The 11,725-nt window shown below is 41.4% G+C and overlaps 1 protein-coding gene across 2 annotated transcripts; it reads right to left on the reverse strand.

Moving 5' to 3' along the window:
- Positions 1-6,675: 6,675 nt before the first annotated feature.
- SARC_08149 lies at positions 6,676-11,318 on the reverse strand (the record flags this gene model as incomplete). Of its 2 annotated transcripts, XM_014297878.1 has the most annotated exons (13): positions 6,676-6,702; positions 7,053-7,309; positions 7,415-7,516; positions 7,738-7,882; positions 8,005-8,679; positions 8,872-9,089; positions 9,269-9,461; positions 9,621-9,757; positions 9,886-10,037; positions 10,218-10,448; positions 10,658-10,811; positions 10,960-11,076; positions 11,187-11,318. In XM_014297878.1, 12 exons carry the CDS (start codon positions 11,316-11,318, stop codon positions 7,091-7,093), a joined length of 2,475 nt encoding a protein of 824 aa, XP_014153353.1. In that variant the 3' UTR covers positions 6,676-6,702; positions 7,053-7,090. The 2 variants fall into 2 exon arrangements, with proteins under 2 accessions (XP_014153353.1, XP_014153354.1); XM_014297879.1 differs by lacking the exon at positions 6,676-6,702 and having other exon boundaries at positions 6,844-7,309.
- Positions 11,319-11,725: the final 407 nt, after the last annotated feature.

Genomic DNA, 11,725 nt, shown 5'->3' on the forward strand with positions numbered 1-11,725 from the left:
CATGCGTAGCCCTGGACTGAGTTCAATTTTAACTGTACCAGTTGAGAACACGCCCATTCAGAGTTATATTCTGAAGCTAGATGCTGACCTGAAACGTCCAGATATAACAAAGGACAAGGCACAGCGATGGTACGAGTTCCTGATTATGCACGTGTTCTGTAAGAACATAGGGAATAACGACCGTGAAAGCCTGTACACCGAGTTGCGACGTAAACACGCGACTGAAGCTCGAGACAAGGGACATGAAACAAAGTTTCATCTATCCCGACTTACGTGGGAACAGTTTTATGATACTGTGTCCACACTTTCCCCCGCGCATCGAGTAACATCGAAGGGAAAAGCGGCTGTTAAGAAGCCGCGGGAGCACACCGATCAAGGGTACGTATCCAGGCAGACCTCAAACAAAAGACCCCAACATACACGCGCTCGCGACTCCACTCTATCCACGGGACCCAATAAACGGGCACGCGCGGAAGCGAAGAACATGTAACCTCCATTTAAGGAGATTAAGAAATGTGCCGACGCACAGTGTGGGTATGACGTACCAATTAACCCCTAACGGTTATTGGAATGGCAGCCATACATCCACCTGTACACACTTTCTTATTAAGTGTGACAAGTGTGAGAAGACCAATGGCTATCACACTAAGTCTTGTGACAAAAAGCCCAACATTAAGTTGGAGTGAAGGTACTACCAGGTACAATCGTTACACAGACAATACAACGACTCTTTAGATGAGCGTGTAATAATCCCTGTATATTGCAATGTAAATAAAATCCTTGCGTTGATTGATCCTGGTTCAGAAATTTCATGTATATCCGATCGCTTTACATTAATGAAAGATATCGAAAGCAGAACACAAACAACTCACCTCATTTTAGCTGATGATAAAACTGCTAAGTGTGATACCATGGCCACAGATGTTAAAACCTCCTTGGCCGATGATAGGAATATCACTACCCAAGTTGTGATAGTTATGATGTCACAGAAGCACGACATTATAGTCGGAATGAGCGATTTACTCACTCTAGGTATAACCGTAACTGGTCTACTAAATAACACAGATCCATTAAAGGATCAATCAGACGATAACTGTCTGAATCCATATAAGCCCCCGTCAGACACAGTCAAGGCATTAATACCTGACTTTGCGAACAAAATCATAGATCTGATTCTAGATAGTAAGAAGATAAAGATCACAGATTGTGCAAAATTCCGCTTTAACGACGGATATGTCAGCCTTGACTTAACCAAGGTAGACTTTACACAGTTAAAGTGTCCCTCAAGGAACTATGTATCCTAGAGACACGAGGCTGTGGTAAAAGAACAAGTTGAGAAATGGCTAGCAGATGGAGTGATAGAAATTAACTATCAACAGACGCCAGTTAACTTGGCACTGCTAGCCGTAGACCAACATAACTCTGACGGATCGTTTAAGAAAGTCAGTGTATGTTTAGATACGAGTCCAATAAATAAATTATTGCCGACTCATAGCTTCCACTTAACTCGTATTAACGAGCTACAGCGAAGGATAGAAGGTGCTACAGTATTTACAACTATAGACCTTACACAAGAATACCATCAAATGAAGGTATATGAACCACATCGTAAATATTTTAGTTTTACGTGGAAAGGTAAACAATACAGGTTCAGAGGTGCACCTTTCGAGTTTCACTCTTTACCAGCATTCTTCCAAAAAGTAATGGAAGAAATGTTTGCAGACATGCCTGACGTGCAAGTCTATATATATGACACAATCTGACACAGTCATCGACGGATCGTTTAAGAAAGTCAGAGTATGTTTAGATATGAGTCCAATAGATAAATTACTGCCGACTCATAGCTTTCACTTACCTCGTATTAACGAGCTACTGCGAAGGATAGAAGGTGCTACAGTATTTACAACTATAGACCTTACACAAGAATACCATCAAATGCGGGTATATAAACCACATCGTAAATATTTTAGTTTTACGTGGAAATGTAAACAATACCGGTTCAGAGGTGCACCTTTCGGGTTACACTCTTTACCAGCATTCTTCCAACAAGTAATGGAAGAAATGTTTGCAGATATGCCCGACGTGCAAGTCTATATATATGTCACAGACATCTTTTCTAAGACTAAGGGCGAACATGTCGCATTCATCAGACGAGTCCTTAAGAGACTCAACGAGCAAAACTTCAAGATTAACGAGGAGAAATGCCACTTCGCAATGAGCGAAATACAGCTCTTAGGCTACCATATATCTGAGGAAGGTACTAAAATCGACCCAGGTAAGGTAGCACACCTGTTAGATTGGCGAACACCAACTACAGGAAGAGATGTTAACAGCATGTGTGGGTTTGTAAACTTCTTTTCAGATGGAGTACCACACTTGGCTGAATACTCTAAACCTTTTGGACACTTAAGATGTCATAAAGGCAAACTAGGAGACTTGTGGACTAAAGAGCGTGATGACGCATTTAAAGCGCTCAAACACGCAGTCCAACAAGCCCCAGTTGTACAAGGACCAGTCGATGGCGTGCCGTTTGAAATAGCAACGGACGCCTCCGACTTAGCCTTAGGAGAAGTATTATATCAGGTTATAGATGACAAACCTAGATATATACAATTCTTTAGTCGAGCAATGAATTCTTCACAGTTGAATTATCCAACTGTTAAACAAGAGCTATTAGCCATAGTGGCAGCTCTAACACACTTCCGAGATTACTTATACGGAACAGCATTTACGCTGATTTGTGATCAGAAATCTCTCCAATATATGAATGAGATGAAACCGGACTCACAATTACTGAGTCGCTGGCATGATACAATATCAAAGTTTCATTTCGATATAAAACATCTGCAAGGAATACATGTCCATTTACCGGATATGTTATCACGCTTTGTATCAGACTTTAATAAATCCGTACGTGAGTTACTAGCCACTGACTGGAAGTGTAATCCCAGGTGGTTTGAACTGGCTCAAAAGATATTTGGGCCACATACCATAGATATGTTTGCTGCACATCATAATGCACAACTATCGAATTACAGGACTTTAAATCATCCTTTGGGAGACGCCTTTCAAATAGATCTCTCCAAACATAATGCGTGGGCTAATCAACCGTGACAGTTAATTGCCCAGCTATTAAATTATGTTCATATACATAAAGCTACCATCACGTTGTGTTGCCCTTTACGGAGTAAAGATCCATGACTCAATAAATTAATAAGCATGATACAATGTGAGCCATATATTTAGATAGGGAAGTAGATACTTTCCTATACCAGGGTACCCGAGCCGTCCAGAAGACGCCCTGGAGACATACTATAATATGTCGTATAGATCCCATTGAAACAACCAAATAGACCCCTTCTGAGACCTTCCTTAACAAGGTCAAAGAATCAGAGATTCCACTCTCTACCCAATTGAACGTTAAGCAGTTCAAAGGCAACACAGCGCTTGAAGTCTGTGCACAAGAAATACGATCTACTAATGTCACTACTGTTAAGAAGCGTCAGTCTCTAGCTAGGACTCTGTTTAATAACATAAAGTCCAAGCCCGAGGTCTTTCAAACCTTATTTTTAAAGGGATTAATGAAAGACAATCCTGAAGCGTATACACATATAATGCGACTATTTAATAAGTCAGGTGTATCTAACGCACATGAGCGCGATTATGACGCTCATGCAAAAACAGGACAGGAGTCTGAAAACACTACAAACAGAGACCACGCAAGTGGATTCTCAACACCCTAACTTTATTCTTTAGGTGCAGAATGATGAAAATATTCTTGCTTGGCTGAAGCAAAACCATAAACTGAAGCACCAGAACGTAGTAGACGCACTTAAAGATGCTAAGCGAAATGGGATCGCACACCCTAAGCTGGCAACTTTAGTTGACAGAGTATATCAGTCATGTACAGACTGTGATCTCAATCAGATCAAGCGCTACGGGTTCGCATCGCTTAAGAGTGTGACTGAAGATGTTCCATGGCGCAGGGTCATCATTGATCTGGTTGACCTGCCCACGTCCGAGCACACAGGCAACCGTTACGTATGTCACTTCTTTGATGTGGCGTCACGATTTAACTTGCTCTATCCATTAAAGGATAAGAATACGCAGACCGTGGCAGAATTATGTTGCCAAGTCTTTGCTGACCACGGGTGACCAGGTATTATGTGCACTGATAACGGTATTGAGTTCTGCGATGACGTAATGGAATCGCTAGTACTCGTATCAGGCATATGCCATAAGAGAGGTGTGCCATATAAGCCGCAAACGCAAGGCGCAGTTAACACCCGTCAACGTAATTCCGATGCTACTATATTAACATCTAAATGGATAGGTCCATATATAATCTCTGTAGCAGACACTGAAAGTGGAACTAACGAGGTAAATAACCCCGCTGGTTCTAGTGTGCTTAATATAGGCACAAGTCGTATTTCGACTACAGAGATTATACTCGCAAGAAGACATGATTCTAATGCCCCTTTTGATCATTCTGAATTTAAGGACATTATATGGAGAACGGATAAGGGAGGCTATACATACTATCGTACCCGCTTTATAGACGGTACAATAGCTGAGTTTACTTCAGATGCTTTCGATAATCAAGACTATTTAAAAGCCTTTAATCGAAAATGGCGTAAACGCTTGCATAAGTCACAAGCTGAAAAAGATAGCATGTTTCCATCATTTGAAGGAATGGAAGTTAAAACTTATCCGCCTACAGCATTTATCCGGAGCTTTAATGCTCATCCTTCATATGTGCTTAAGTTACTGAAGCGTAAGAAACGTCCAGTCGACCACCACAGACCTACTGAACCTAAGCCCAAAACTCACAGGGTAACCGAAAACGCTTAACTTCTCCGCCTGAGGAACATTAACTATATGTTCTGCTACTTAATGTTTTCGACCCAATTTTCCTTTCTCGCTTTTTGAGCCATAATCAGCTGGAATGAGCAACTTGCTTCTCATGGGTCTCAAAGCTGGGTGGGGGCTGTATAATAGCCGGGCCTCCACATTAGACTCTATGTTATAAACGTACTCTTAAGCAGTACGTAAATTATAGTTCATCGTGCTTACCAAGCAGCATTATAGTCTTGGCAAGTCCGCACGGACTAATGGTGCAATAGTATCATTGTAGTCTTTAATGTTGCAATATGCCAACAAACTTGAATTAAAATTTCATGGGAAAGTCGTCCACTGGCTAAATTCACCCTATAGTGGAAAGCACCTAACCTTCTACCGATCATGAAAAACTCACTTAAACCTCTGTCTCAGTCAAGTAATTGTGTACAACAATCTTGAAGTTCTGCAAGGAGGCTATAATCGTGAACATTTTTTTTTATCGAACCTCTTCTTGGTCTGATATGAGCTACGCACTCAAGTACATGTGTTGCACAATTTTATCGTCCTTAACGATTATATTTGTAGATATGACAACAAACATGAATTAAAATTGCATGGGAAAATCAAAATATTCACCTAAAAGCACCTTCCCTTCTATCTATGATGGAAAACAAACATTTCAAACCTCTGTCTTAGTCATGCCTAAAGTTTTATAACGTAGCACTTTTTTTTATCGGAGTCGTTTTTAATTTCCCTTCGACTTGATGACGAATTACTGTACCATTCAACAAACCGTGACGAATCGAGATCCCATTGAGATATTGTTCTCACATATCAAACATTTTGTACCTTAAATTTGTAACAAAGCTAAGCACAATTATTATTTTTAAACGAAGTCCTTCTCTAAATAAATTTTTGTCACAGCATGGTAGATTGTATAGCAATGGGAAGGCATAATATGTAAATATATTAAATCCAATTAGTTATTGTAACTAAAAGGAAGATCGCGTGAACCCATTATAGGTAGAACAAGTCAGTGGAAACGGCCTTCTTCCATCAGGTCATATATGTAAACTTTGCTGCTGTTTGAATTAATCCATTCAGTTGCATGAGGATGTGATGCCTGTCCGCACAAAACTGTCGTTGTAAACGTTCAAGGATAAAACTAGTCCACCAAGGGGTTAAACAAGTTGTACCACAATTTCCGATAGAAGGCTGCTTTCGTGTGATAGCAAGCACTTCACGACATCTTAACGCGCTATTGAAAGGGGTTTGCGTTTCTATATACGATTACGAAACAGGCTATCTCCGTATATCAGCCACGAATATATGAGCTACGCGCTCAAGTACATGTCTTCCAAAAGGTTATCGTGCTTATCAAGTATCATTGTAGTCTTGGAAGACCCGCATGGATTAATGGTGCAATATGGCAATAATTCTAAAATGAAATTTCATGGGAAAATCGTCCGCTGAATGTCTTCAACCTGTAGTGGAGAGCCCCTTACCTTCTACCGATCATGAAAATATCAATTTTAAACCCTTGTCTTTGAAAAGCAATTGTGTACAACACGCCTGAACTTATGTAATGAGGTTAAACACGTGAACGATTTTTCAACCGACTTCCTTCAAGATACCCCTTCGACTGAATGACGTTCATTGCTGTACCATTCAAGTAATAGTGACAAGTCAAGACCACATTGAGATATTGTGCTCTTATATCAAACCTGTATGATAGTCAAGCAGGTTTGTACGATCACGCCCTACAACGTTCGGAACAGGGCTATATTTTTTAAATTTTTAGCCGAAGTCCTTTCCTATATAAGTAATATTAGCTAGAAGGGAAGTAAACTTTATTATCTTTGCCTTAGCATGGTAAATTGTATAGCAATGGGAAAGCAAAGTGTGTCGATATTAAAACAAATTAGTTAATATAAATTTAAGCACGATCACGCGAATCTACTATATGCAGAACAAGTTTCGGAAGTTTTGGAATGAGGCTTTACACGTGAATGAGCTTTTAATCGAAGTCCTTCTTGGGGGCTCCGCAAGTCATATCCGAACGGCAAATACTCCGCATTCGCGATGAATGGTCATAAAATATTCAAAATACGAAAAACCACTGTTTATCCCGCTTCCACGGAACGGGTGCGAATATGAAGACAAAAGCATATAGTCAGTGAAGTCTGAGCAAAGTTTAAGTAGTGATTTCATACCTATTCAGAATGGCACACGTTGCGAAAATACCAGCAAACTATGCGATATATATCTGAACCCGCCTGGCGATTTGCGAACGGCATATGGGGCACTCTGTGAGACTCTCAGAGCACTCTAGACACGAGCATGCGTGACCACAATTGAGCAGCACTATCTCAATCGACTTGTCAAGACAGATAGCGCACCGTCGTTGTTGCGAACGTTGTAGAGGCGCCTTGTCCGATTGTTTGGTTTGTGAATTCTGAACCGAAACGTGCTGAAATGAATATGAAATTTTCGTCCACATTAGCGCTTTGTTGTCATTAAACGATGGGGATAATTCTGAATGAGCACTTTCATATGTTTCTTGCGCATAACATACCTCTTCTATCCTTTGAGTCTTAAGTCTCAGTTTAGCCTCCGAGTCTCTCACAGTGTTCAATGCCAGAAGGCACATTTTGTGATCTGCTGGAGTCAGGCCAAACTGCGTATAGTAGCGGGCAGAATTGAATAAGTGTGATGCAATATAAAATTTCACACATAGTCGTACGTAGTTACACAACAAATCACAATGAAAACGAAAACTGAGAGTAACAAAGCAGTACCGAGTGATGAAAGTAATTTAAACTGAAAGCGACACACGCCTAGAGACCTCAGAATGAACGAAGAATCGTACCACAAAGGCGTAGTATGCGAAATTCCTACCTGATCGAGAACAGTGCTATTATCATCAGACATCAGACGACCAATATCATCAGCCGGCAGCGCGAGTACACGCGAAATGTGCTGCTTTAAACCCAGAGATTCAAATAATGAAACGATCTTCTTTTGACTCGGATGTGGATCATCTCTTTAAAGAAAAAAAATAACAGATGAAAAGTGGACAATAGAGCTCACTCATTTTTGATGACGTGATTAGAAAAGTCCGTATTATCCAAATAAAACCTTAAAAAAACTCATAAGTTCAAGTACCTTGCTATCGTGACATGATTAAATTCCTCACTCAGTCGAGGAGCCGACGCACCAATGAAAACATCAGATTCACCAGTACGCGCGCTATTTCCAACGGGTTCAGCTTTGCTATCCTTTGCCATCCAATCCAGGTAGGGTGGGGGTTGGCAAACAGTCAAAGGAGCCGGTGCATCTTTACAGGCAAGAGACACAGAGTAGCCGGGTGGTAAAATACTCGACGGCGGACCGCTAGGCGCATATGATGCTTGCTGCTTCGCTATATCACTCTCTCCTGAAAAATACCCGGGGGTTGCAGAGGCCGATTGCGTACAACTGCTCTGGCTAACCATAGGTTCCGAACGCTTTGTTGGTATAGTACTCTCTACCGGAAAACTGTTCGGGGCCGGGTAGCCAGAATCCGACCGCAAGTGAGCTCGCACAGGGGACGGCTGGGTAGCAAATGAATGAGAACCCGTTTTATTCGACAATTCACCCAAAATCGGCAGAAGGGCGGCAATTTCAGAGACAGCGGCTGATCGGTCTTGTGCCAATGCACGGTCGTCCTGACCCGCAAAACGCTCCCGCACGCTGATCTCAATCAGTCGGGATTGTAGCTCGGTATAGCGTAGATGTGCCTCGGAAAAACGGATTCTGGCGTCATTCACGTCCTTTACGGCCTGATCTTCAGCTTCTTGACTACAAATACGGACATAGAATAAACGAAATCAAAAGTCCTTTAAAACATACGATAGTTTGCATTTCTCAACTTGGTTAGCTACAATGGAATAATCAAAGCGTTGAAAATGTCTACTCGTAGAGAAGTGGACGAGAAACATATAATTTAAAACCAAGCTAATAGTAAGGATCGAAAAGAGGTGGGATACTTACTGAACTCTCAGAGCGCCCAGGGCTTGCATTTTTCGGCCTTGATTGGGCATGTAACTATCCTCCACATACATGGGTGGTCGATATTGTACATTGGCCAGCTTGCATAGCAAACGGAGTAGAGGATCATCGCCAGAAGTGATGGCCTCCTCTACATGAATATCAGGTATCCCACTTCGCCTAGCTTTATCGTTAAAATAAAATAGCGGATTGTCCAAAACCTACAGCGAAGCACAAGGAAAAGACCGCTGATTGAAAAAAAAAGTCCCTTCGCGTTTGCAGGAGAAAATTCAGGACTAGCGACAAGTGTGAGAAGACCAATGGCTATCACACTAAGTCTTGTGACAAAAAGCCCAACATTAAGTTGGAGTGAAGGCACTACCAGATACACAAAATTTACCTGAAGGCTTTGCAAATACGGCATGCTGGTCAATTCATGTGGGAGGTCCTGGATTTGGTTGTGTTTGACATATATCGATCGCAACAGAGGAAGCTTGCTAAGCACAAGTGGAATTGCTGACAACTGGTTGTATGACACATCAATTCGTCGTAGACTTTCAGCCGCGATCAACGCATCGGGTAACGATTTTAATCTGTGACATTCAGCAGAAAAAATAAAGTCGAGAGGATAGGAAATGTACATTTAAGGTCAACCTTAACTTTAACATCGATGGCAAGTTATAGACGGAGGTATGTTTTTGACAATTGTCCGAAATAGCAGGAAACAGCCGAGCTATCAACATCACAGTTACCTATTCTTACTTAAGTCGAGCGTTTGGAGGTTTCGGAGGCTGTTCATGTTGCCTTCAAAGGATTGGAGTAAGTTTATATTCAGCTTCAGAGTGCGCTTTTCGCTCGAGATAAAAACAGCAAACATTTCCGCAGGAATCTAAAAATATACGGGCGACAAACAGAAGCTTTGACATGAGTGACCGTTTCGCGGCTTTTCTCGATCGAAACTCGAATATAAACCGGGTATGATGCGATAACTCAGTGTTAGCAGAATCAGTAATACACCTTGGTCAGTAATAGCCTGGAGAAATCCGCCACATCATCTGGCGACATCTCGGCTTCCCAAAGGAGCTGTGCGACACCTTTTGTACTAGCGCGCGGGAGGTCATGTTGGATGCCCTGTTTCGGTTGATCGGACACAGATGCGGTGTATAAACCTGAATTGAAAGGTGGAGTGAAATAAATAAGTGTCATCGCGCCAGCCGGCAAATTGTGGCCGGCAACACTCGGTTAACATATCCCATCACTCGTGCAAGAGGAAAATACTCGATGCTGAAAGCCGTTAGGTCGCTGCATTGATAAAGATTACATTCAGGATAAATTTGCCATAATCATACCTGCAACGGTATTTGCGGCCGTATCTAATACGGTGTCAGTGTCTATCCCATCGAGTGGCCCTTCATATACCGCACTTTTCTCACGCACTAAGTACTGCATCACGCCTCTGCAACCACTTTCGCTGTATATGGCCAGAGGCGGATCCTTCAATGATATGTTCCCACCCAGTCGCACATCTTCAAGGTGCGGTAGCTTGGCCAAGAATTTTGGTATTGATTCCAGCTTGTTGTCTGAGTACGAAAATGAACAGACTATGTGCGCTTCGGATTTGACTCAAATTTTGGCCAAATTCACAATTTGTTGATCGATCTCGATTTCTTGTGGTGAAAAAAAGTAGCATAAAAATAAACGAAAATGTGTCCCACTGCTACGTCATATGACTGACGCTGCCAAAGTTAGGGATTCATTCTGCTGACAGGTATTATTTACCAATACATACGTTCGATAGATAGAAGCGTTAAGTTGTTGAGATGCTCGACAGCAGGGGGCACATTCGTTATCTGATTGTGGTCTAGGACAAGTACCCGCAGCACTATCAGCGCACATAGTTCGTGCGGCAGTTTATTGATGTGGTTTTGACTAAGATCCAGAATCTGTGGACGTGTGCGGATTGAGGAAGGAAAGACAATGTGGCAAACATATGTGTCGATGGACTTTCAGCTAATTCGGAAATCCAATGCAATTTTTGTGTGTGCAAACTCAAGGCAAGAAGCGATACTTTTAGACCATGGCTAGACTCACCTCCACACGGGAAAACGCATTTAAGCGAGCGCCAGGGCCAAAATTCACAATTTTATTTTGCGACAGTATTAGCGAATTTTTCTCACCAGAGAACAACCCGAAGAGCTCGTTTGGTAGCTGAGGAGCGATGAAACATACATTCAAATATAAACTAGCAGTTATGATTGCGAGCAGAAGATAACAGCCGTGCATAACGAAAGATAACAAAAAAAAAGACTTAATCATACCTTCTCTATCTGACAGTCAGACAAATCAACCTCCGGTGCTGGCGAGTTTTCAGACTGCCAGAGGATACCTTGCACCTTTTTGCTAGTTTTGGTTCGCGTGAGCTTCACCGAGCCCGCATGTGCAGGAGACATGCTTCCCTTCGCAGTTGTCGACTTCGGCTATTTAGATGACATCGCATAATACAAAATAAGAGATTGTATTACAACAATGCCGATGCGCAACATAATCAATATTATGCTCGAGTTTGTACCTCAAATTACCTCAGATTACTTTCCGGAGATTAAATAACTAAATATCTCGAGCATGAGATAATAATACTTCCGTAAGGGCACCAATAATACATATATATATACTTGCACACCGACACAAATCAGTATGATAGACATGTATAGACGCACACAGACGCACAGACACAGACACAGACATAAATATATACAATATCTATATCTATATCTATATCTATATATATATATATATATATATATATATATATATATATATATATATATATATATATATATATATATATATATATATA

The sequence above is a fragment of the Sphaeroforma arctica genome (genome assembly GCF_001186125.1).
Source record: "Sphaeroforma arctica JP610 unplaced genomic scaffold supercont1.706, whole genome shotgun sequence".
In the NCBI taxonomy this organism is placed as follows: Eukaryota; class Ichthyosporea; order Ichthyophonida; genus Sphaeroforma; species Sphaeroforma arctica.